At 50.8% G+C, this 27,163-nt stretch overlaps 2 protein-coding genes across 4 annotated transcripts in view; one reads left to right on the forward strand and one right to left on the reverse strand.

The window, feature by feature from the left end:
* The first annotated feature begins 575 nt into the window (after window positions 1–575).
* On the forward strand, window positions 576–17,086 carry STX4 (syntaxin 4). The gene is made up of 10 exons (XM_063935216.1): window positions 576–727; window positions 2,663–2,764; window positions 2,875–2,974; window positions 3,892–3,966; window positions 7,193–7,260; window positions 9,625–9,733; window positions 11,954–12,027; window positions 12,541–12,678; window positions 13,453–13,563; window positions 13,650–17,086. Exons 1-10 carry the CDS (start codon window positions 698–700, stop codon window positions 13,728–13,730), a joined length of 888 nt encoding a protein of 295 aa, XP_063791286.1. The 5' UTR covers window positions 576–697; the 3' UTR covers window positions 13,731–17,086.
* A 2,494-nt stretch (window positions 17,087–19,580) lies between these two features.
* ZNF668 (zinc finger protein 668) overlaps window positions 19,581–27,163 on the reverse strand; it is a 73,264-nt gene continuing 65,681 nt past the window's right edge. For all 3 annotated transcript variants that reach the window (XM_063935215.1, XM_063935213.1, XM_063935214.1), the window contains exon 3: window positions 19,581–21,931. In XM_063935215.1, coding sequence (XP_063791285.1) covers window positions 20,222–21,931 — 1,710 coding nt within the window. In that variant the 3' untranslated portion in view covers window positions 19,581–20,221. The remainder of the gene's footprint in view (window positions 21,932–27,163) is intronic.

Here is a 27,163-nt window from a genome sequence, read left to right on the forward strand (position 1 = left end):
CAAGCCAGTCAGTCAAAGAACAGGGACATCCATAGGTTGGTGAAACCATCGATGGTTATCCATTGCATGTTTGACAACCATCGATGGCCATCCTTTCTAGCAACCCAGGGCTTCTATACTATCCCTCTAATCAAGGACAAAAATAATTTATATGAATTACACAAGTTCTGCGGCTGATTAAAACCAGGGTAAAGGCAGACTATATTTACCAAAATGCTGGTTTTTAGAAGTGATGTTGCAACCAGAGTCTGTTAGCATTTATCTAGCACCTATTAGAAGATAACAGCTACCATCTGATTGGTTGCTATGGGCAACAACCCCACTACTAAAAACTCCCACTTTAGTAAATATACCTGGTGGAGTCAGCCAGCCACAGCAGCTGGGTAATGCATATTATACATACACTGCCGCCTGGGGGGATAATACCCCTCCCCCTGCACAGACTGCTGTATAATCACTCATACATTATACACAGACATGAAACATAGCAACAACCAGCCCTGGTCCCTAGATCCGGGTCCTCCAGTATCCCAGCATGCACCTGCCCGCTCCCCCTCCCTCCGCTGTGACGTCTGTGCCGCAGGAAGGGTGCAGTGGGCGGGGCTCGCACTGAGCATGCGCAGTGTGCCTGGCACTAAGTTCTCTTTCTCAGAAGTGGAGTGATACATTGTATCCACAGTGCAGCAGCAGCAGCATCATGAGGGACCGCACCAAGGAGCTGGGATATGTGAGATACCTCCTACTGTAATGCTGAGCTGGGGGAGGGGGGAGGGAGGAGGACTACATGTCCCAGCACATAGCTGGCAGTGCTGACACCTGTAGTTCCACCCCAGCTGGGTAAGCCTGCCTGTAGCCTGTGTGTATCTGTGCTGGGAGAACTTTCACATCCTCTTTATTGTACTGCAGGGAGCAGACCAGGGTTATATCTGCTTCTAGTGGTGACAGCCCCAATACATCCTGACATATAGCTGGTTACACTGTGTGTTGTGTGGTGACTGAGGTCAGTGGTCTCATGTCTGACGTCAGAGTGGTCATTAGACCTCCCCTCTCCCCCCCCCTCCCTCTCCCCCCCTCCCTCTCCCTCTCCCCCCCCCTCCCTCTCCCTCTCCCCCCCCCTCCCTCTCCCTCTCCCTCTTCCCCCCCCTCTCCCTCTTCCCCCCCCTCCCTCTCCCCCCCTCTCTCCCCTCCCTCTCTCCCCCCATACCCAATGCCTTCCCCTGACATATTGCTGATTACACTGTGAATGAGGTCAGTGGTCTCATGTCTGACGTCAGAGTTGTCATTAGACCCCCCCTCCCCTCTCCCCCCTCCCCCCTCCCCCCATACCCAATGCCTGCCCCTGACATATAGCTGGTTACACTGTGTATGGTGACTGTGAGTGAGGTCAGTGGTCTCGTGTCTGACGTCAGAATTGTCATTAGGAAACCCCCCCCCCCCCCACATACCCAATGCCTGCCCCTGACATATTGCTGATTACACTGTGAATGAGGTCAGTGGTCTCATGTCTGACGTCAGAGTTGTCATTAGACCCCTCCCCCCATACCCAGTGCCTGCCCCTGACATATAGCTGGTTACACTGTGTATGGTGACTGTGAGTGAGGTCAGTGGTCTCATGTCTGACGTCAGAGTTGTCATTAGACCCCTCCCCCCATACCCAGTGCCTGCCCCTGACATATAGCTGGTTACACTGTGTATGGTGACTGTGAGTGAGGTCAGTGGTCTCGTGTCTGACGTCAGAATTGTCATTAGGAACCCCCCCACCCCCCCACCCATACCCAATGTCTGCCCCTGACGTATAGCTGGCTTCATTGTATATGCGCATGGGTCTTCAAGCTGCAGCCCTCCAGCTGCTGTGGAACTACACACCCCAGCATGCCCTGCCACAGTTTTGCTATTAAGGCATGCTAAACCGGAGGCAGGGCATGCTGGGATGTGTAGTCCCACAGCAGCTGGAGGGCCACAGGTTGAAGACCTATGGTGTATGGTGACAGTGAGTGATGTCCGTGGTCTCGTGTCTGACGTCACAGTTGTATCATTGGTACAAACCTAATCAGCAGAGACGATGGCAGTAAAGGTCCCGGCCTTGGCATGGAAATGTTGGGGATTAGAAGTGCAGATCCTCTTTCTGTGCATAATAAATATTGTCATTTTTATTTATTTATTTCATTTTAAAAATGCCCGAGGTCCGCTTGCAAACTGATGACCGCCACTTCGGGATGTGTCTTAGATATCCGCCACTGCCCGCCGGCACTGCATAAAATGCTGAGGGGCTGCAATGTGGCGGCATGCATCAAGCTCCGGAACGTGAAACTTTCTGGAGCTTGTTCCCGATAGGCAACGACATCTATAGATGGCGTTTATAGAGGTTTCTTTATGCAGAATTCCCCTGAGAGGCTTGCACATGCAACCTGGAAATCCTCACATTGCAAAGTAACGGCCGTCCTTTGTGATTTTATGTATGCATATGACATTGATAAACGCCGCTATGTATGGTAAGTGGCGAGATGTATCGCAAACAAAATGCAATGCTTGATATATATCCTGCCCTTGGAACGAGGCGTCATTCGGGATGTTCTCTTTCAGAGAACATTTCTGCATTCTTATTGGATGACAAAATGGCGATCACCGCTGCGTTTGTTCCACTTTATTGTTGTTGTTTCAGGGCGACACTGATTCGGAGTCTGACGAGTGTAAGGTGTTTATTGAGAGCCGAGCAAATGGAAGTCCTGAGGAAAAGGAGATCGATCAGCAGCTGTTCCAAACGGTAACTAGTGACCGGTGTGGCTGATTATTGCTGCTTGGTGGGGGGTAGGTGGTGGCACTCCATGCCTACTGCATTAGTGGCTGACTGCTGAGCGCTTCGTCTTCTTCCAGATTCGGGAGATCCGGGAGTCCCTGCAGGACCTCGGCCGCAAAGTGAAAGAGCTGGAAGCCAGTCAGGTGAAGATCCTCAGCCAGCCGCTTCCTGAGGATAGTAAGTGATTGCCCGGGCCACATACAGACTGACCGCAACACTCTGTCAGTGGCTGAACGCTGCACCCTCATACAGACTTCCCTTCCCTAACAGCTGCACCCTCATACAGACTTCCCTTCCCTAACAGCTGCACCCTCATACAGACTTCCCTTCCCTAACAGCTGCACCCTCATACAGACTTCCCTTCCCTAATAGCTGCACCCTCATACAGACTTCCCTTCCCTAATAGCTGCACCCTCATACAGACTTCCCTTCCCTAATAGCTGCACCCTCATACAGACTTCCCTTCCCTAATAGCTGCACCCTCATACAGACTTCCCTTCCCTAATAGCTGCACCCTCATACAGACTTCCCTTCCCTAATAGCTGCACCCTCATACAGACTTCCCTTCCCTAATAGCTGCACCCTCATACAGACTTCCCTTCCCTAATAGCTGCACCCTCATACCAATTATACTTCACTGCAGCTTCGTATCACTAATCACTGCACCCTCATACCACCTACATTTCACAGAGACCAATCACTGCATCCTGATACTGTCCTCATTCACTGATAGCTGCATCCTCATACCGCCTACACTTCACAGTAACCAATCACTGCATCCTGATACTGACCTCATTCACTGATAGCTGCCCCCTCATACCGCCTACACTTCACTGATAACTGCGTCTTCATACCACCTGCACATCACTGACCTCTGCACCCTCATAGTGACCGCTCTACATGGATAGCCGATCACTGCGCCTTTGTGCTAACTGCAGTGTTCCTCCAGTGGCTTGCTTGTACACGGAAGGTAAATTATTGGTATAATATGTCTGTGATGGTACATATACATCCAGCACACGACTCGTGTGTCTTGTGTGACTACAGGTGGTGTAATAGCTGGAGTGGGCCGATAGATATGTCTGTATCCCTAGGTATGAAAAGAGATTTACAGACCTTGCGTGAGGAGATAAAACACTTAGCAAAAAATATCCGCAGCAAACTGCAAAGTAAGTACAGTGACTTGTAACTATCCCGTCTGTGTCTGAGCCTCTTTCTTACCCGCTGCCTGTCCATCCTGTCTCTGAGCCTCGTCCTTACCCGCTGCCTGTCCATCCTGACTCTGAGCCTCGTCCTTACCCGCTGCCTGTCCATCCTGACTCTGAGCCTCGTCCTTACCCGCTGCCTGTCCATCCTGACTCTGAGCCTCGTCCTTACCCGCTGCCTGTCCATCCTGACTCTGAGCCTCATCCTTACCCGCTGCCTGTCCATCCTGTCTCTGAGCCTCTTTCTTACCCGCTGCCTGTCCATCCTGTGTATGAGCCTCGTCCTTCCCCGCTGCCTGTCCATCCTGACTCTGAGCCTCGTCCTTACCCGCTGCCTGTCCATCCTGACTCTGAGCCTCTTCTTTCCCCGCTGCCTCTTCATCCTGTGTATGAGCCTCGTCCTTCCCCGCTGCCTGTCCATCCTGACTCTGAGCCTCGTCCTTACCTGCTGCCTGTCCATCCTGTCTCTGAGCCTCTTTCTTACCAGCTGCCTGTCCATCCTGTCTCTGAGCCTCTTCCTTACCTGCTGCCTGTCCATCCTGTGTCTGAGCCTCGTCCTTACCCGCTGCCTGTCCATCCTGTCTCTGAGCCTCGTCCTTCCCCGCTGCCTGTCCATCCTGTGTATGAGCCTCGTCCTTACCCGCTGCCTGTCCATCCTGACTCTGAGCCTCTTTCTTACCCGCTGCCTGTCCATCCTGACTCAGAGCCTCGTCCTTACCCGCTGCCTGTCCATCCTGACTCTGAGCCTCGTCCTTACCCGCTGCCTGTCCATCCTGACTCTGAGCCTCGTCCTTACCCGCTGCCTGTCCATCCTGACTCTGAGCCTCGTCCTTACCCGCTGCCTGTCCATCCTGACTCTGAGCCTCGTCCTTACCCGCTGCCTGTCCATCCTGTCTCTGAGCCTCTTTCTTACCCGCTGCCTGTCCATTCTGTCTCTGAGCCTCTTTCTTACCCGCTGCCTGTCCATCCTGTGTATGAGCCTCGTCCTTCCCCGCTGCCTGTCCATCCTGACTCTGAGCCTCGTCCTTACCCGCTGCCTGTCCATCCTGACTCTGAGCCTCGTCCTTACCCGCTGCCTGTCCATCCTGTCTCTGAGCCTCTTTCTTACCCGCTGCCTGTCCATCCTGTGTATGAGCCTCGTCCTTCCCCGCTGCCTGTCCATCCTGACTCTGAGCCTCGTCCTTACCCGCTGCCTGTCCATCCTGACTCTGAGCCTCTTCTTTCCCCGCTGCCTCTTCATCCTGTGTATGAGCCTCGTCCTTCCCCGCTGCCTGTCCATCCTGACTCTGAGCCTCGTCCTTACCTGCTGCCTGTCCATCCTGTCTCTGAGCCTCTTTCTTACCAGCTGCCTGTCCATCCTGTCTCTGAGCCTCTTCCTTACCTGCTGCCTGTCCATCCTGTGTCTGAGCCTCGTCCTTACCCGCTGCCTGTCCATCCTGTCTCTGAGCCTCGTCCTTCCCCGCTGCCTGTCCATCCTGTGTATGAGCCTCTTCCTTCCCCGCTGCCTGTCCATCCTGTCTCTGAGCCTCGTCCTTACCCGCTGCCTGTCCATCCTGTCTCTGAGCCTCGTCCTTACCCGCTGCCTGTCCATCCTTTCTCTGAACCTCTTTCTTACCCGCTGCCTGTCCATCCTGTCTCTGAACCTCTTTCTTACCCGCTGCCTGTCCATCCTGTCTCTGAACCTCTTTCTTACCCGCTGCCTGTCCATCCTGTGTCTGAGCCTCTTCCTTACCCGCTGCCTGTCCATCCTGACTCTGAGCCTCGTCCTTACCCGCTGCCTGTCCATCCTGTCTCTGAGCCTCTTTCTTACCCGCTGCCTGTCCATCCTTTCTCTGAACCTCTTTCTTACCCGCTGCCTGTCCATCCTGTCTCTGAACCTCTTTCTTACCCGCTGCCTGTCCATCCTGTCTCTGAACCTCTTTCTTACCCGCTGCCTGTCCATCCTGTGTCTGAGCCTCTTCCTTACCCGCTGCCTGTCCATCCTGACTCTGAGCCTCGTCCTTACCCGCTGCCTGTCCATCCTGTCTCTGAGCCTCTTTCTTACCTGCTGCCTGTTCATCCTTTGTCTGAGCCTCTTTCTTACCCGCTGCCTGTCCATCCTGACTCTGAGCCTCGTCCTTCCCCGCTGCCTGTCCATCCTGTGTCTGAGCCTCGTCCTTCCCCGCTGCCTGTCCATCCTGTGTATGAGCCTCTTTCTTACCCGCTGCCTGTTCATCCTGTGTCTGAGCCTCGTCCTGCCCCGCTGCCTGTCCATCCTGTCTCTGAGCCTCGTCCTTCCCCGCTGCCTGTCCATCCTGTCTCTGAGCCTCGTCCTTCCCCGCTGCCTGTCCATCCTGTCTCTGAGCCTCGTCCTTCCCCGCTGCCTGTCCATCCTGTCTCTGAGCCTCGTCCTTACCCGCTGCCTGTCCATTCTGTCTCTGAGCCTCTTTCTTACCCGCTGCCTGTCCATCCTGTCTCTGAGCCTCTTCTTTCCCTGCTGCCTGTTCATCCTGACTCTGAGCCTCTTCCTTACCCGCTGCCTGTTCATCCTGTGTCTGAGCCTCGTCCTTCCCCGCTGCCTGTCCATCCTGACTCTGAGCCTCGTCCTTACCCGCTGCCTGTCCATCCTGACTCTGAGCCTCGTCCTTACCCGCTGCCTGTCCATCCTGACTCTGAGCCTCGTCCTTACCCGCTGCCTGTCCATCCTGACTCTGAGCCTCGTCCTTACCCGCTGCCTGTCCATCCTGTCTCTGAGCCTCTTTCTTACCCGCTGCCTGTCCATTCTGTCTCTGAGCCTCTTTCTTACCCGCTGCCTGTCCATCCTGTGTATGAGCCTCGTCCTTCCCCGCTGCCTGTCCATCCTGTCTCTGAGCCTCGTCTTTCCCCGCTGCCTGTCCATCCTGTCTCTGAGCCTCGTCCTTCCCCGCTGCCTGTCCATCCTGTCTCTGAGCCTCGTCCTTTCCCGCTGCCTGTCCATCCTGTCTCTGAGCCTTGTTCTTCCTTGATGTCTGACACTGGGCCTCCTACATCTCTGCCGTCTGTAATCATGTCTCTGTCTGTCCTCTGCGTGGTGCCCTCTTGTTTTGGTTACTGCGATTGGGTCATTATTGTTCTCCTGTCTCTCTGTGTAATTGTATTTCTCAGGATATCTATTGGTGAGATCTTCCCTGTAAGCATTATCTACCACTACTTGTCTCTTACTTTGTTGCAGAATTAGAGGTGAAGGAGGATGATGAAGAGGTCAAGGGGTCAGTCCATATACGTATGAAGAAGACACAGGTACAATCTGATCACCGGGACGTGTACGAGAAGGACTAGTCAGTACATATAATAATGGACTTGCATATACATTAAAGCATGGGTATTACCGAACACATGTTAAAGTCATTTTTAATCCCTCCTTAAATTATATGTAAGTAAATAGTTCCAGCTTCATGTCTCACCCAGCACTTTGCTGACAGTTGTCAGCGTTACATTTCTGCTTAAACAATGGCTGTGTGACTGTTTCATCACTGCACTGGTGCAATAGCCGGAGTGTGGAAGACCAGCTTTCAGTCTCTTCATGCAGTGCATCCAGAAAGTATTCACAGCGCTTCACTTTTTCCACATTTTGTTACGTTACAGCCTTATTCCAAAATGGAATAAATTAATTTTTCCCCTCAAAATTCTACACACAGTACCCCATAATGACAATGTGAAAAGTGTTCTTGAGATTTTTGCATATTTATAAAAAAAAAAAAAAACTAAGAAATCACATGTACATAAGTATTCACGGCCTTTGCTCAATACTTTGTTGATGCACCTTTGGCAGCAATTACAGCCTCAAGTCTTTTTGAATATGATGCCACAAGCTTGGCACACCTATCTTTTGGCAGTTTCGCCCATTCCTCTTTGCAGCACCTCTCAAGCTCCATCAGGTTGGATGGGAAGCGTCGGTGCACAGCCATTTTCAGATATCTCCAGGGATGTTCAATCGGATTCAAGTCTGGGCTCTGGCTGGGCCACTCAAGGACATTCACAGAGTTGTCCTGAAGCCACTCCTTTTGAGGAGGAGAGATTTAGGGGAAATTTGAGGAAAAATTACTTCACAGAAAGGGTAGTGGACAAGTGGAATAGCCTCCCATCAGAGGTGGTAGAGGCTAAGACACTAGAGCAATTTAAACATGCATGGGATAGACATAAGGATATCCTTACAAAGAAATAAGGATCAAATAAGGGTTGAGATAAAAATATGGTAAAAAAAAAAGGGGGCAGATTAGATGGGCCAAGTGGTTCTTATCTGCCGTCAAATTCTATGTTTCTATATCTTGGCTGTGTGCTTAGGGTCGTTGTCCTGCTGAAAGATGAACTGTCGCCCCAGTCTGAGGTCAAGAGCGCTCTGGAGCAGGTTTTCATCCAGGATGTCTCTGTACATTGCTGCATTCATCTTTCCCTCTATCCTGACTAGTCTCCCAGTTCCTGCTGCTGAAAAACATCTCCACAGCAGTGATGCTGCCACCACCATGTAGGGATGGTATTGGCCTGGTGATGAGCGGTGCCTGGTTTCCTCCAAACATGACGCCTGGCATTCACGCTAAAGAGTTCAATCTTTGTCTCATCAGACCAGAGAATTTTGTTTCTCATGGTCCGAGAGTCCTTTAGGTGCAGTTTGGCAAACTCCAGGCGGGCTGCCATGTGCTTTTTACTAAGGAGTGGCTTCCGTCGGGCCACTTGACCATACAGGCATGATTGGATTGCTGCAGAGATGGTTGTCCTTCTAGAAGGTTCTCCTCTCTCCGCAGAGGAATGCTGTATCTCTGACAAAGTGACCATCGGGTTCTTGATCACCTCCCTGACTTTGGCCCTTCTCCCCTGATCGCTCAGTTTAGACGACTGGCCAGCTCTAGGAAGAGTCCTGGTGGTTCTGAACTTCTTCCATTTACAGATGATGGAGGCCACTGTGCTCATTGGGACCTTCGAAGCAGCAGATATTTTTCGGTACCCTTCCCCAGATTTGTGCCTCGAGACAAACCTGTATCGGAGGTCTACAGACAGTTCCTTTGACTTCATGCTTGGTTTGTGCTCAGACATGCACTGTCAAGTGTGGGACCATATATAGACAGGTGTGTGCCTTTCCAAATCATGTCCAATCAACTGAATTTACCACAGGTGGACTCCAATTAAGCTGTAGGAACATCTCAAGGATGATCAGTGGAAACAGGATGCATCTGAGCTCAATTGTGAGCTTCATGGCAAAGGTTGTGAATACTTATGTACATGTGATTTTTATTTTTAATAAATTTGCAAAAATCTCAAACTTTTTTCCCGTTGTCATTATGGGGTACTGTGTGTAGAATTTTGAGGGGAAAAAATAATTTATTCCATTTTGGAATAAGGTTGTAACATATCAAAATGTGGAAAAAAGTGAAGCGCTGTGAATACTTTCCGGATGCACTGTAGACAAAAATTGCCTACAAATATTGAAATACAGGGACGTGGCCTGCGATGTCCCTACAAGATCAAATCCTAAGCGGCATTTCAGGATTTGCTTTGTGTCCCATCACTTTCTGAGTTCAGTTGTTCTTTACATGTTCTTTCATATACTGTATTAGATGAAATGTGTTTTTATTCATTGAGCGCCTTGTCTCTCCTTGCGTCTGGTAGCACGGGGTCCTCTCCCAGCAGTTCATCCTGCTCCTGAATAAGTGCTACACAGTACAGACGCAGTACCGGAACAGCAACGTGAACAGGATCAAACGCCAGCTACAGATCAGTATGTTACGTCTTACATTGGATGTTACCGCAACGTAGCAGTGTTGTCACAGACAGAGGGGAGAAGTACCAACCAATCCGCTCCTAACTGTCATTTTTCAAACACAGCCTGTAACATGGCAGTTAGGAGCTGATTGGCTGGTATTTTAGCTTGCTGCACTTTATAACTCTCCAAGCGATGACGCATCTCGCGTCATAATTCAGCTAAGTAACCTTGGCCCAAATGTATTAAGTTTGAACAAGAGATAAAGTTGATACGGATAAAGAGAGATAAAGTACCAGCCAATCAGCTCCTAACTGTCATTTTTCAAATACAGCCTGTAACATGGCAGTTAGGAAGCTGATTGGCTGATACTTTATCACTCTTTATCCGTCTCAACTTTATCTCTTGTTAAAGCTTAATACATTTGGGCCCTTATTACTAGGATGATTGCATGGCTGCACAATTGCTGTGTGACTGCCGAACAGGCTTGGGCCCGGGTAGCATAGTGCTTCTGGAAAAGATCTCCTATTTTACCTATAACTCCTGACTGAGGTGACAGAGCAGCAGAGTCAGTGGTTTCTGCACAGAATGGAAAGAGCACGATGTCAGGGTTTTGTGAACCTCTGCAGCAGAACGCCCCACGTGGGCACCTGCGAAAGACCCATCAGATATCTATACAGGTCTGGTGGGGAATGTGGACGGTCCAACTATTCTATAAAGACCTGATGTGGAACGTGGGGGGTCCATCTATATTTTATTATTATTTATTAACAGTTTCTTAAATAGCGCAGCATATTCCGTTGCGCTTTACAATTGGAAACCGGGTGATAACAGACAGACCTAGAGGTAGGAAGACCTTGCTCGCAAGCTTACACTCTATAGGGAAATAGGCATTGATACACAAGAATACAGATGGGTCCACATTTATCTTGACTTCTTTGCTGCGCCTAGGCCCACCATGGTTTATTAACATAAACCCTTCATCTATTGTTCTCAACTGCAATATAATACAGAGAACAATACATCAGCAGGGGATTAAGGGGTCATTGTGACCCGTTCGGTCGCTGCTTTTGTCACAGCCGAGCGAACGGGTCCCTACTGCGCATGCGCCGTAGTGTGCCGGCGCATGCCAGGTGGCCGAAGGCCGTAGCAGGGATGCGATCACCTCTGCCTGATTGACAGGCAGAGGCGGGCGCTGGGCGGGTGGGGGCGGAACGGCAGCGTTTGGCCGCCGTTTCGTGGGAGCGGTCCGGCCAACGCAGGCGTGGCCGGACCGTACGGGGGGCGGGCCGCAGCGGCTGTGTGACGTCACACGCAGCCGCTACGGGCCGGGGAGCGATGAGTAGCTCCCGGCCAGCAAGCTAAAGCTGCGCTGGCCGGGAGCTACTCTTGAAGTGCAAAGGCATCGCCGCTGTGCGATGCCTTTGCACTTCTGCGGGGGGGGGCGGGGTCACGGAAATGCGGGGCGGACTAGCCCTGTGCTGGGCGCACTCCCGCATGTCAGTGTGATTGATCGTAGCTGTGCTAAATTTAGCACCGCTCCGATCAACTCGGAATGACCCACTAAGTCTGATTGACCTGGCTTAGTTAATCCTATTAAAGGCCAAGATAAACATGGACCCATCTGTAGGTGCGATCTATTGCATAATGGTTCTGCCAGATTGCAAAGCTGCATGATATGGTCACACAGTGATGTTGGCCTGGGGTCAGGAGGATGTGAAAATGAAAAGAGAGAAAACATGTGAGGTTATGTGTGGAATGTGGGTCCGGAATGTGATAAGCTTGTCTGAACAGGGGAGTTTTCAGGGAACGTTTGGAGACTAAGGGAGAGTCTTATTGTGCGTGGTAGGGCAGTCCACAGAGTGGGTGCAGCTTAAAGAAAGTCCTGCACTCGTAAATGGTAACGAGTAATGAGTGTGGATGAGAGACATAGAACTTGTACAGAGCGGAGAGGTCGGGTTGGGAGATATTTTGAGATAAGAGATGTACCTCGGTGCAGTTTGGTCAGTAGTTTTAGGTAGACCTAAAGGGGCATATGGTGGTCCATCTATATAGGCCTGTTGGGGAACGTGGAGGGTCCATCTATAGACCTGGTGAAGCAGGTGGATGACCGCCCCTTTGGGCTGTGTGGATGGCCGCTGGGTGGGGTGGGTGGATGGCAGCCCTTTCTGGGTCTGGCTGCAGGGGCGCTGTATTATGGTGTTCTGAGGGTCCTAAGACACTTCTCTTGTTTCACAGCTGGAAACAGTGTTACCGATGAGCAGTTTGAGGAGATGCTGGAGAAAGGAGAGACTGACGTCTTCACATGTAATGTAAGAGGGATCGCGCAGGGTGGGGGGGGGGCACATCTATATGTGAGGCTATTACCGCATAGTCAGCTGTGGCAGTATGATGTTATATGACAGACTATGTGAGGCGCGTGGCAGGAGACGCTGTGTGAGGCTTGCGGCGGGGAGGAAGCTGTGTGAGGTGCATGGCAGGAGACGCTGTGTGAGGCCACTGTGTGAGGTGCGTGGCAGTGGTGGAAGCGGTTTGTGGCGGTGAGGAAGCTGTTTGAGGCAAGCGGCAGGAGACGCTGCGTGAGGCCACTGTGTAAGGTGCGTGGCAGTGGACGAAGCGGTGTGAGGCGCGTGACAGGAGACCCTGTGTGAGGTGTGTGGCAGTGGACGAAGCGGTGTGAGGCGCGTGACAGGAGACCCTGTGTGAGGTGTGTGGCAGTGGACGAAGCGGTGTGAGGCGCGTGACAGGAGACCCTGTGTGTGGCAGTGGAGGAAGCGGTGTGCGGCGGGGAGGATGCTGTGCTATTGGTGCGTTTCTCTCCTCAGATCCTGAAGGACACACAGGTTAGTAAACAGGCCCTAAATGAAATTGAAGCCCGACATGAGGAGATCTTGAAGTTGGAGAAGAGCATTGTGGAATTACACGATATGTTCATGTATCTGGCCATGGAGGTGGAGTCACAGGTAGATCTTCTGAACTGTTATCTAATAAATATATATATATATATAGTTACACTATCTGTCCCCTCCTCTGTCACGTATCTATATTGTCTATCTCCAAATGTCTGTCTATACTTTCTATATTAGGAATGGCCTAGTTGGGTTCTGCTCTGTCTGCTGGTCCGTTTCCCACTAGGGTTGGTTCTCCATGCTGCCCATTGTCCCTTTAGGGAGTGCACTAGTGGCCATAGTCCTGCTAAGGTCCCTGCTCCCCACTGACCATTGTACTGCCGGGGTCCCGGCTCCCCCCCCCACTGGCCATAGTCCTGCCGGGGTCCCGGCTCCCCCACCCCACTGGCCATAGTCCTGCCGGGGTCCCTGCTCCCCCACCCCACTGGCCATAGTCTTGCTGGGGTCCCTGCTCCCCCACCCCACTGGCCATAGTCTTGCCGGGGTCCCTGCTCCAACACCTCCCACCCCACTGGCCATAGTCCTGCCGGGGTCCCTGCTCCAACACCTCCCACCCCACTGGCCATAGTCCTGCCGGAGTCCCTGCTCCAACACCTCCTACCCCACTGGCCATAGTCCTGCTGGAGTCCCTGCTCCAACACCCCCCCCCCCCCTCCCCCCATTGCCCACAGTCCTGTTGGGGTCACTGCTCCCCTCCCCACATAGTCCTGCTAGGGTCCCTGCTCCCCCCTGGCTATTGTCCGTCTAGTTCTGCAGGGTCTTCTAGCTATTCTGACTACATTATTCCTTGTCTAGAATCTCTCGCCTTCTACTTGACTCTTGTTACAGGGAGAGACCATAGACAACATAGAGAAGAATATCTTCCTTTCTACGGATTATGTGGAAAAGGCCAATAAGCAGCTGGTGCAGGCAGTGGATAACAGACAGAAGGCGCGCAAGGTGAGGCCCCACCCTGCCGGTAACGTGTGAGAGATTATTAGTGCTCGTGTGGAGACATGTCATAGAGCCGTCTCTTCTCCCCGCAGAAGAAAGTATTTATTGTGATATGCGTGGCCGTCTTCCTCATCATCCTCATCCTCGCCATCATCCTGGGCGTCATGCTGTGAAAGAATATTGCTCCTTCTACATGAACTGGATGCATCGAGCTACTGCCGTCCTGGTCCCCGTCTCCGCCACTTGAATGGTTATCTGGAGTTTTCCCTGTGGGTTCAGCCGGGTGTATGCTGATAACCGGACTATTTCCAGAGGGTCCAGGGCCGGGGCGCGATAACTGAACCCCTGTGGTGCCTTATTTTCATTACTACAATGTGTGTTTGTGTGTGTTTTGCAAGTGTGCCTTCTTCTGCTGCTAATCCATTGTGTCACCAGTTTATATATCTCTGTATAATTTAGCTGCGCGCCATCATTACTGTCCCCAGCCACGTATGAGGGGTAGACTGGCGCGGCCGCAGATACATACCCATCACAGTATACCTGTCTGGTCAGGGACGTACAGTAGGTGTGGTCTGTCACGGGGCAGTTCAACTGCAATACCGGGGCATTTATATTACCCCCACACCCTTGCTGGCTTCTGAATGCTGGGGAGACCAGCCAGGCCCATGGATTCTGCTTCAAGCCTGGCTTGTTGATGACGGCCATATTGCTCTGAGGAACCGGTTTTCTAAAATGGCTCCTGATTTTCACCAGCTGTGATCCCTGAATGACGACGCCTCTGTTATGGATGAGCCCCACTATAGCAGCGCAGGCTAGTCAGTGTATCAACGCATGAGCCTCGTACTGAAGTATTTCATAGTGTGTCTGTCAGAAGATGTCTGCTACAGTAGTGCACCATCGATGGCGATACAGCTGAGGCGGCCATTTTGTGTGCTGAACCAGTTTCAACACTGAGGCACGAGAAACCTGATTCATCACAGATAATGGCTGCCACTGTTGTTTTTGCTGAGAAGCCCGGTTACTGTATAGTCGCCATTTTATCTCCGCCCTCTTCCACTTCCTGCGCTTGGATGCTGGGGACGCTTTGAGCGGTGTAGCTTCACACACTGCAGCCAAAGGGATGAAACTTGGACTGGTCAACTCTGGAACTCTGAATACTGTATGTGCCGTGTGGCTGGACACAGGCAACTCACGCTGGCCTGTTCCACACAATATCCTTTCTATAAGTATTTTACATCAAATAAAGTATATTTCTACATTTAAATAAAATCGCTGTCTATTCTTCCCCAAGGAATGAGGAGGACAGTACATTTCGCTGTCTGGCTATAGCTCAGGCTGTACAGATGCACCTGTTGACGATATTCAGTGGAGGCAGATGTTTTGTGGATATAACAAAATGGCTGCCTGAATGTCAAGCAGGTGACTGATATACGTTAATACACAGTAAAGAGAACACAACTCTTTACTGCGTTGTTTCCATTACACTGAGTGCTAGTGTCCAGCAATTTATCTCGTGTGTTTCAGTGTGAAAATTTGTACAGGTGGGAGAGTAGGGTTAGGCGAGTTTTCACATATGTCTTTGAAGGCTGTGAGACGGCAATTCAATTGTTATCACCCCCTCCCCCGGCAGCTATTCAGTAGTTTCTGCCGGCAGGCACATTAAAATTTTTGCTTGCAGTCCCCGGTGCTGGCGAACAGAAATGTGTGTTAAAACAATTGGCGCTCATACAATTGGATACCACCCTGCTTAAAGTGACGGGGAGATGCAGTTTAAGGCGCCCATTAAACAATTGAATCACCCCTGAGTCTAGACCTGGTAGGGAATTCTCAAAAGTGAGCAGCAGCGCAGGAGAAGTCTTAAAAGCAGGAGTGACAGGTAGTTATCAGACACTAGAGGGAAGAGGCTGGTGGATGTGGCGCGCTGGGAGCGGACAGAAGCAGGGGATGGACGTGTGGGTGAAAGGCCAGAGGACTTGCAGTACTCAGTCGTAGATGTTGAGGGAATGAGTGACCTCTGGCTACACCTTGGTTAGAAGAGGAGCATTCTGGCAATATGCTGAAAGTGACGGCAGAAACTGGATGTATGGAGTAGAAGGCTGTGTCAGATACTGGATAGGTACAGTGCCTTGCTAAAATATTCACCCCCCTTGGCTTTTTACCTATTTTGTTACATTACAACCTGTAGGTTAATTTTTTTTTTTTTTATCTGAATTTTATGTGATGGATATGCACAAAACAGTCTAAGTTGGTGAAGTGAACTGAGAAAAATGTATATAAAAAAAGTTCTGGTGCAACCAATTACCTTCAGAAGTCACATCATTAGTGAAATGAAGTCCACCTGTGTGCAATCTATGTGTCACATGATAGAATAAACACACCTTTTCTGAAAGGCCCCAGAGGCTGCAACACCACTAGGCAAGAGGCATCACATCATGAAGACCAAGGAGCTCTCCAAACAAGTCGGGGACAAAGTTGTTGAGAAGTACAAGTCAGGGTTGTGTTATAAAAAAATATTGAAATCTTTGATGATCCCCCGGAGCACCATCAAATCCATCATCTTCAACTGGAAAGAACATGGTACCACAACAAACCTGCCAAGAGAGGGCCGGCCACCAAAACTCTCAGACCAGGAAAGGAGGGCATTAATCAGAGAGGCAGCACAGAGACCAATGGTAACCCTGAAGGAGCTGCAGAGTTTTACAGCAGAGACTGGTGTATCTGCGCATGTGACTACAATAAGCCGTACGCTCCATAGAGCTGGGCTTTATGGAAGAGTGGCCAGAAGTAAAACATTACTTAGTGTTAAAAATAAGAAGGCACGTTTTGAGTTTGCCAAAAGGCATGTGGATGACTCCCCAAATGTATGGAGGAAGGTGCTCTGGTCAGCTGACACTAAAATTGAACTTTTCGGCCACCAAGGAAAACGCTATGTCTGGGGCAAACCCAACACATCCTATCACCCCAAGAACACCATCCCCACAGTGAAACATGGTGGTGGCAGCATCATGCTGTGGGAATGTTTTTCAGCAGCAGGGACTGGGAAACTGGTTCAAGTGAGGGAAAGCTGGATGGTGCTAAATACAGGGATATGCTTGAGCAAAACCTGTTTCAGTCTGCCTGTGATTTGAGACTGGGACGGAGGTTTACCTTCCAGCAGGACAATGACCCGAAGCATACTGCTAAAGCAACACTCGAGTGGTTTAAGGGGAACCTTTAAATGTGTTGGAATGGCCTAGTCAAAGCCCAGATCAATCCAAGTGAGAATCTGTGGTCAGACCTGAAGATTGCTGTTCACAAGCGGAAACCATCCAACAAGAAGGAGCTGGAGCAGTTTTGCCTTGAGGAATGGGCAAAAATCCCAGTGGCAAGCTCATAGAGACTTATCCAAAGTGACTTGCAGCTGTAATTGCCACAAAAGGTGGCTCTAATAGTACTGACTTTAGGGGGGTGAATACTTAAGCATGCTGAAGTTTTCTGTTATTTTGTCCTATTTGTTGTTTGCTACACAATAAAAAAATACCCAAACATCTTCAAAGTTGTAGCCATATTCTGTGAATGAAATGATGCAAACCTTCAAACAATCCATTTTAATTCCAGGTTGTGAGGCAACAAAACATGAAAAATGCAAAGGGGGTGAATACTTTAGCACGGCACTGTAGGTAGTGAACTTGGAATGGTTTCTGGGGGAGATACATCAAACAGTCAAGATAGAAGGTACCCACCAATCAGCTCCTAACTGCCATGTTAGTTAGGAGCTGACTGGTTTTTACATTTTCCCCCCTTCTGTCACAAAGGTCTGTGGGGTGCCTGGGTACCTCCTGCATCTCTCCACTGGCCCTCTGTGACTCCTGCCCGTGTCTGTGTACCTCTCCCGCCCCTCTGTCACTCCAGCCCGTGTCTGTGTACCTCTCCCGCCCCCCTGTGACTCCAACCCGCATCTGTGCACCTCTTCCGCCCCGTGTGACCGATGCCCACGTCTATGTACCTCTCCCGTCCTCTGTCACTCCAGCCCGTGTCTGTGCACCTCTCCCACCCCTCTGTCACACCAGCCCGTGTCTGTGTACCTCTCCTGCCCCTCTATGACTCCTGCTCATGTCTGTGTACCTCTCCCGCTCCCCCTGTGACTCCAATCCGCATCTGTGCACCTCTCCCTCCCCTGTGTGACTGCTGCCCGTGGCTGTGTACCTCTCCCGCCCCTCTGACTCCTGCTCGTATCTGTGCACCTCTCCCGCCCCTCTGACTCATGCTCGTGTCTGTGTACCTCTCCCGCCCCTCTATGACTCCTGCTCGTGTCTGTGTACCTCTCCCGCCCCCCTGTGACTCCTGCTCGTGTCTGTGTACCTCTACCGCCCCCCTGTGACTCAAACCCGCATCTGTGCACCTCTCCCGCTCCTCTGTGACTCCAGCCCGTGTCTGTGTACCTCTCCTGTGTCTCTCTCCCATGCCTCTGTGACTCCAACCCGTGTCTGTGTACCTCTTCCACCCAGGTCTGTGCACCTCTCTTGCCCCTGTGTGACTCCAGCCCATGTCTGTGTACCTCTCCCACCCCTCTATGACTCCTGCTCGTGTCTATGTACCTCTCCCGCCCCCCTGTGACTCCAACCCGCATCTGTGCACCTCTCCCGCCCGTGTGTGACTCCAGGCCGTGTCTGTGTACCTCTCCCGCCCCTCTATGACTCCTGCTCGTGTCTGTGTACCTCTCCCGTCCCCCTGTGACTCCTGCTCGTGTCTGTGTACCTCTACCGCCCCCCTGTGACTCAAACCCGCATCTGTGCACCTCTCCCGCTCCTCTGTGACTCCAGCCCGTGTCTGTGTACCTCTCCTGTGTCTCTCTCCCATGCCTCTGTGACTCCAACCCGTGTCTGTGTACCTCTCCAGCCCGTGGTTATGTACCTCTTCCACCCAGGTCTGTGCACCTCTCTTGCCCCTGTGTGACTCCAGCCCATGTCTGTGTACCTCTCCCACCCCTCTATGACTCCTGCTCGTGTCTATGTACCTCTCCCGCCCCCCTGTGACTCCAACCCGCATCTGTGCACCTCTCCCGCCCCTGTGTGACTCCAGGCCGTGTCTGTGTACCTCTCCCGCCCCTCTGTGACTCCAGCCCGTGTCTGTGCACCTCTCCCGCCCCTCGGTGACTCCAGCCCATGTCTGTGTACCTCTCCCGCCCCTCTATGTCTGCGTGCAAGTCACTATAATGTACTCCTCATACATCTAGGGGCAGACTTAATAACGTTTCTAAAAATGAAAAGTGGCGGTGCTGCCCACAGCAAGCAATCAGATTGTAGCTATCATGTCTCTATTGCATTCTAGAAAATTCTAAACGTAATCTGATAGGTTGTGATGAGCAACCCTATTACATGCCTGTTTTAGAAGCTTTAGTAGATCGCGGCGCGAGTTAGCTGCCAGCGCCCAGTGTCCTATAGCAAGTTAATCACAGCAGTTTCCTGGCGCATCCGATGCATTTTTGGGCGAGAAAGATGCAAAACTGACACTGGGCGCAAGCTGTGCCACACGGGACCTGGCGTGCCAAGAATGGCAGCAATAGTGTATGTGAACACATCGGTGTAAATAAAAGACTCTGTACTAAAGTTATCATGTCAAGTACATACCAAGGAGGCTGCCATTGTGAGGGTTGAACATTAGTCATGTGACTATAGCCCGCCCCTACACTAGAAGCCAGTCACAATCCTGTAAGCTGACATGGCACAGTCACGAAGACTGCTTCATCCCACAACTGCTGGCAAACCCTACATGCTGCAGCATTTATGTCCGTACAATGTGGCAAAACCCCATAAGGCCCCCCTCCCCCCCCAACTCTACTGTGCCTAGGCACAAGCCCCTCATGCAGAGCTCTGCTGTGACTCAAGGGTTAAATGTTTGAGGTAAATAAAATAATTGGATAACAATGGATTTAGGTGTGTACTATACATAATGTAACGCAGCAAATCCATTCATTAGGTACTAGCGACAGCACAGACATCAGACGTGGATAGAAATACATAACATCTGCAAGAACCATGATGTCATACTCAGGAAAGTTAATATTTATTATTTGGGGAAAAAATACATCATCTTGTATTATTCTTTCCTCTCCCTATAATGAGGGACTATACCTGTGCAAATCTCTGCAACTCATCACACTCTCACAACCCGGAACAAATAGTCACTGAAAGAGCCTTAAATGGATATCCCTGCCCGGGTGACCGGCGTTTATCACAGATGTAAATATTCCGCTGTAAATCCCTGTTATCCAGCAGGGGCGTAAGATGCAATATGGAAGCGACAACTATCTGGTCTGGAAAATGGCCAATGACCGCTTTCCTTTTTGCACCAAAACAGTTCACATTTACACCAATTTCCCAAAACTGCCTTCATAGGTTTGTGGTACAAGGTATAGTCCAGGATGCTGACAAACTGTTGGTGATTTCATATAGTAAGTTCAGGTGAGTGTCCTGATATCTCGCACATGGGGGGGAATGTACCCCTTTTCTAGCTTATTCAGCTACGCCAGTCCCTAGGAACTAGTGACATCGCTGAGCCAGTGCACACAAAATGGCCGCCTTCTCCAGGCCTATGTGACAGGTCCAAGTAGTCCTGTTTGGTCATGAAGAAATAAAGATCATTGTACGTAAGAGAGAACCATATGTTGAGTGTACAGGAAAATTCAGCTTGATGTGGGTGAAGGCTCAATCACTTCCAAGTTTCCTTCTGCCACCTTCTCTAAAAAGGAAACCAGGGGATCAAATAGAGGTTGAGGTCCCACTGACACTGGATGGATCGTCAGTGTGGTGATCTCTTCTTCCTCATCCTGGATAGTTAATGTAGTGATCTCTTCTTCCTCCTCCTCTTCCTTCCCTTTAACCCCCTTTGCATGTGTCCGCTGGTGCTTGCGTAGGTCGCTGGGTACTAGGAATCCTTTGCCGCACTGTGGGCATATATGGGGGCGTACATCGCTGTGTATTCTCTGGTGCTTCTTCAGTCTGGCCCGGTCCACAAAACCCTTTTCGCAGCGGTCACAGTGAAACGGCCGCAGCTCCGGATGGCTCATCTGGTGATTCCTCAGGTCCATCATGCTCTGAAATGTTAAGCCACACTTCTCACAGGTGGTGGATTCCTCCTTCTTCTTGCTGGGCTCTCTGTTGGATCCTATGTGGGTGCGTTCATGTTTCCTAAGGCTAGAATTGACGATAAAGGTCTTCCCGCATTCATTGCACTTATATGGTCTCTCGCCGCTGTGTGAGCGTTGGTGTTTGCTTAGTCCAGAGCGTTCAGCAAAGCCTTTCCCGCATTCAGGGCACTGGAACGGCCGCTCCGCGCTGTGCGACAAACGGTGGCGCTTTAAGTCCCAGGATGCCACAAAAGTCTTGTCGCAGTCCGGGCAGCGGAACGGTCTCTCACCTGTGTGGATACGCTGGTGCATTGCTAAATCGGCTGGCTGCCGGAACGGTTTGCCGCACTTGTCGCAACTGTAAGGCTTGACCCCTTGGTGAGCTCTCTGATGCCGCCGAAAGCTAGATGGGTCCGAGAACATGCGTCCGCACTGGGGACATAAATAAGGCTTCTCACCAGAGTGCGTCCGTTGGTGGCTCTGGTAGGACGAGAGTTGGGTAAAGTCTTTGTTGCAGATGGGGCACTTGTACGGTTTCTCTGCAGCATGAATGCGCTGGTGACAGCTGAGAGAAGAGGCACGTGAGAACGCCTTCCCACAGTAGGAACAAAGGAAGGGCTTCTCCCCCGTGTGGCTTCGCTCATGGTTCTTTAGATCTTTCAGCTCGCTGTAGGATTTTTGGCACAGCTGACACTGGTACGGCCGCAGCCCGGCATGACTACGTCTGTGCTTCCGGTAAACAGATGGGTCAGCAAAGCCTTTATCACATTCAGGGCAGGAGAAGGGGCGTTCTCCCGTGTGCAGCCGCTCATGGATTCGCAGCTTGGATGGGGTGGCATAAGCTTTTCCACACTGCCCACAAGGGAAAGGCAGCTGCCCGCTATGTGTGGCCATGTGCACCCGCAGGCAAATAGGCTGCATGAAGGATCTTCCACACTCCTTACACACAAAGGGTCTCTCTCCTGTGTGGCTGCGCACGTGGCTCCTCAGGAGGGACGCAGTCTTGTAGGACTTGTCGCAGTGCACGCACTTATGCCGTTGATCTCCTCTGGGCGCTCGTGTCTTGGAAGTAGGAGACTGGGATTCCTCCTTTATGCAGTGAGCTTGGCAGTGGCGCATGGCACGTGGCAGATTTGGAAAGGTCTTGCTGCAGGTCAGACAGCGGAGCCGACGTCCACAGAACACGTACCCAGGGGACTCTTCCTCGATCATTACCTCTATATCATTTAGCGGTTCCCCCTGGCCTGAAGACATCACGGAGGGATCCTGGGAAAGGAGAACCAGAAAGAGACATCAAAAAGTGTTCCTCCAGAACCTTCATCACACAAATCTCATCCCTGGGAGTGACATCACTGCTCTCCAAATATGAGATGTATGTTCTGGTAATGACATCACTACGCTACCAATATAAGGTTTGTGTTTTGGGAATGACACAGACATGATACAGAGAAGACATAAATATTAGTTATTTGGGGGTGGGGGGCACCTACCTGCTGTCAGGGAAAGATGGGAGTTATACACCATAAAGGACATACTGTATAATATATCTGCAGTAGAAGAAAACAAGTAAAATGTGTCTCTAAAGCAAAAAATAAGATTTTACTCACCGGTAAATCTATTTCTCGTAGTCCGTAGTGGATGCTGGGAACTCCGTAAGGACCATGGGGAATAGACGGGCTCCGCAGGAGACTGGGCACTCTAAAAGAAAGATTAGGTACTATCTGGTGTGCACTGGCTCCTCCCTCTATGCCCCTCCTCCAGACCTCAGTTAGGATACTGTGCCCGGAAGAGCTGACACAATAAGGAAGGATTTTGAATCCCGGGTAAGACTCATACCAGCCACACCAATCACACCGTATAACTCGTGATACTATACCCAGTTAACAGTATGAAATATAACTGAGCCTCTCAACAGATGGCTCAACAATAACCCTTTAGTTAGGCAATAACTATATACCAGTATTGCAGACAATCCGCACTTGGGATGGGCGCCCAGCATCCACTACGGACTACGAGAAATAGATTTACCGCTGAGTAAAATCTTATTTTCTCTGACGTCCTAGTGGATGCTGGGAACCCCGTAAGGACCATGGGGATGACTCTGCAGCACCGAATGAGAGAACTCAAGGTCCTCCTCAGCCAGGGTATCAAATTTGTAGAATTTAGCAAACGTGTTTGCCCCTGACCAAGTTGCAGCTCGGCAAAGTTGTAAATCCGAGACCCCTCGGGCAGCCGCCCAAGATGAGCCCACCTTCCTTGTGGAATGGGCTTTTACTGATTTAGGATGCGGCAATCCAGCCGCAGAATGCGCCAGCTGAATTGTGCTACAAATCCAGCGAGCAATAGTCTGCTTAGAAGCAGGAGCACCTATTTTGTTGGGTGCATACAGGATAAAAAGCGAGTCCGCTTTCCTGACTCCAGCCGTCCTGGAAACATAAATTTTCAAGGCCCTGACTACGTCCAGTAACTTGGAATCTTCCAAGTCCCTAGTAGCCGCAGGCACTACAATAGGTTGGTTCAAGTGAAAAGCTGATACCACCTTAGGGAGAAACTGGGGACGAGTCCTCAATTCTGCCCTATCCATATGGAAAATCAGATAAGGGCTTTTACATGACAAAGCCGCCAATTCTGACACCCGCCTGGCCGAAGCCAAGGCCAATAACATGACCACTTTCCACGTGAGATATTTCAGATCCACAGTTTTAAGTGGCTCAAACCAATGTGATTTCAGGAAACTCAACACCACATTGAGATCCCAAGGTGCCACAGGAGGCACAAAAGGGGGCTGAATATGTAGCACTCCCTTTACAAAAGTCTGAACTTCAGGCAGTGAAGCCAGTTCTTTCTGGAAGAAAATCGACAGAGCCGAAATCTGGACCTTAATGGAACCCAATTTTAGGCCCATAGTCACTCCCGACTGTAGGAAGTGCAGAAAACGACCCAGCTGAAATTCCTCTGTAGGGGCCTTCCTGGCCTCACACCACGCAACATATTTTCGCCAAATACGGTGATAATGGTTTGCGGTTACTTCTTTCCTGGCTTTTATCAGCGTAGGAATGACTTCCTCCGGAATGCCCTTTTCCTTTAGGATCCGGAATTCAACCGCCATGCCGTCAAACGCAGCCGCGGTAAGTCTTGGAACAGACAGGGCCCCTGCTGTAGCAGATCCTGTCTGAGCGGTAGAGGCCATGGGTCCTCTGATATCATTTCTTGAAGTTCTGGGTACCAAGCTCTTCTTGGCCAATCCGGAACCACGAGTATCGTTCTTACTCCTCGCCTTCTTATTATTCTCAGTACCTTTGGTATGAGAGGCAGAGGAGGGAACACATAAACCGACTGGTACACCCACGGTGTCACTAGAGCGTCCACAGCTATCGCCTGAGGGTCCCTTTACCTGGCGCAATATCTCTTTAGCTTTTTGTTGAGGCGGGACGCCATCATGTCCACCTGTGGCCTTTCCCAACGGTTTACCAACAGTTGGAAGACTTCTGGATGAAGTCCCCACTCTCCCGGGTGTAGGTCGTGTCTGCTGAGGAAGTCTGCTTCCCAGTTGTCTACTCCCGGAATGAACACTGCTGACAGTGCTATGACGTGATTTTCCGCCCATCGGAGAATCCTTGTGGCTTCTGCCATCGCCATCCTGCTTCTTGTGCCGCCCTGTCGGTTTACATGGGCGACTGCCGTGATGTTGTCTGATTGGATCAGTACCGGCTGGTTTTGAAGCAGGGGCCTTGCCTGACTTAGGGCATTGTAAATGGCCCTCAGTTCCAGAATATTTATGTGTAGGGACGACTCCTGACTTGACCAAAGTCCTTGGAAATTTCTTCCCTGTGTGACTGCCCCCCAGCCTCGAAGGCTGGCATCCGTGGTCACCAGGACCCAGTCCTGTATGCCAAATCTGCGGCCCTCTAGAAGATGAGCACTCTGCAGCCACCACAGCAGAGACACCCTGGTCCTTGGAGACAGGGTTATCAGTCGATGCATCTGAAGATGCGATCCCGACCACTTGTCCAAGAGGTCCCACTGGAAGGTCCTTGCATGGAACCTGCCGAATGGAATTGCTTCGTATGAAGCCACCATTTTTCCCAGGACTCGTGTGCAGTGATGCACCGATACCTGTTTTGGTTTCAGGAGGTCTCTGACTAGAGATGACAGCTCCTTGGCTTTCTCCTGCGGGAGAAACACTTTTTTCTGTTCTGTGTCCAGAACCATCCCCAGGAACAGTAGGCGTGTGGAAGGAACCAGCTGTGACTTTGGAATGTTTAGAATCCAGCCGTGCTGTTGTAGCACTTCCCGAGATAGTGCTACTCCGACCAACAATTGCTCCTTGGACCTCGCCTTTATCAGGAGATCGTCCAAGTACGGGATAATTAAAACTCCCTTTTTTCGAAGGAGTATCATCATTTCTGCCATTACCTTGGTAAACACCCTCGGTGCCGTGGACAGTCCAAACGGCAGTGTCTGGAATTGGTAATGGCAATCCTGTACCACAAATCTGAGGTACTTCTGGTGAGGAAGGTAAATGGGGACATGCAGGTAAGCATCCTTGATGTCCAGGGATACCATGTAATCCCCCTCGTCCAGGCTTGCAATAACCGCCCTGAGCGATTCCATCTTGAACTTGAATCTTTTTATGTATGTGTTCAAGGATTTCAAATTTAAAATGGGTCTCACCGAACCGTCCGGTTTTGGTACCACAAACAGTGTGGAATAGTAACCCCGTCCTTGTTGAAGTAGGGGCACCTTGACTATCACCTGCTGGGAATACAGCTTGTGAATTGCCTCTAGCACAGCCTCCCTGCCCGAGGGAGTTGTCGGCAAGGCAGATTTGAGGAAACGGCGGGGGGGAGACACCTCGAATTCCAGCTTGTACCCCTGAGATACTACTTGAAGGATCCAGGGATCCACCCGTGAGCGAACCCACTGATCGCTGAAATTTTTGAGGCGGCCCCCCACCGTACCTGGCTCCGCCTGTGGAGCCCCACCGTCATGCGGCGGATTTGGAAGAAGCGGGGGGAGGACTTTTGTTCCTGGGAACCTGCTGTTTGTTGCAGCTTTTTTCCCCTACCTCTGCCTCTAGACAGAAAGGACCCGCCTTTTCCCCGCCTGTTTATCTGGGGTCGAAAGGACTGTACCTGATAATACGGCGCTTTCTTAGGCTGTGAGGGGACATGGGGCAAAAATGCTGACTTCCCAGCTGTTGCTGTGGAAACTAGGTCTGAGAGACCATCCCCGAATAACTCCTCACCCTTATAAGGCAAAACTTCCATGTGCCTTTTTGAATCTGCATCCCCTGTCCACTGCAGAGTCCATAAGCCTCTCCTAGCAGAAATGGACAATGCACTTATTCTAGATGCCAGCCGGCAGATCTCCCTCTGTGCATCTCTCATGTATAAGACTGAGTCTTTTATATGCTCTACGGTTAGCAATATAGTGTCCCTGTCTAGGGTGTCAATATTTTCCGACAGGGAATCTGACCATGCAGCAGCAGCACTGCACATCCACGCTGAAGCAATAGCTGGTCTCAGTATAACACCAGTGTGTGTATATATAGACTTCAGGATAGCCTCCTGCTTTCTATCAGCAGGTTCCTTTAGGGCGGCCGTATCCGGAGACGGTAGTGCCACCTTTTTTGACAAACGTGTGAGCGCTTTATCCACCCTAGGGGGAGTTTCCCAACGTGACCTATCCTCTGGCGAGAAAGGGAACGCCATTAGTAATTTTTTTGAAATTACCAATTTTTTTTATCGGGGAAAGCCCACGCTTCTTCACACACTTCATTTAATTCTTCAGATGGGGGAAAAACTATTGGTAGTTTTTTCTCCCCAAACATAATACCCTTTTTTAAGGTACCTGGGTTTATATCAGAAATCTGTAATACCTCTTTCATTGCCTCAATCATGCAACGAATGGCCCTAGTGGACATTAAATTTGACTCTTCGTCGTCGACACTGGTATCAGTATCCGTGTCGACATCTGTGTCTGCCATCTGAGGTAGTGGGCGCTTTAGAGCCCCTGATGGCCTTTGAGTCGTCTGGGCAGGCACGAGCTGAGAAGCCGGCTGTCTCGCATTTGGCATGTCGTCAAATTTTTTATGTAAGGAGTCGACACTTGCACGTAATTCCTTCCATAAGTCCATCCACTCAGGTGTCTGCCCCGCAGGGGGTGACATCACATTTATAGGCATCTGCTCTGCCTCCACATAAGCCTCCTCATCAAACATGTCGACACAGTCGTACCGACACACCGCACACACACAGGGAATGCTCTTAAAGGAGACAGGACCCCACAAAAGCCCTTTGGGGAGACAGAGAGAGAGTATGCCAGCACACACCAGAGCGCTATATAATGTAGGGACTAACTGAATTATGTCCCCTTATAGCTGCTATAAGTTATACTGCGCCTAAATTTAGTGCCCCCACTCTCTTTTTTACCCTTTCTGTAGTGCAGACTGCAGGGGAGAGCCAGGGAGCTTCCTTCCAGCGGAACTGTGAGGGA

Source organism: Pseudophryne corroboree, chromosome 7, assembly GCF_028390025.1.
Source record: "Pseudophryne corroboree isolate aPseCor3 chromosome 7, aPseCor3.hap2, whole genome shotgun sequence".
NCBI classification, from domain to species: Eukaryota; Metazoa; Chordata; class Amphibia; order Anura; family Myobatrachidae; genus Pseudophryne; species Pseudophryne corroboree.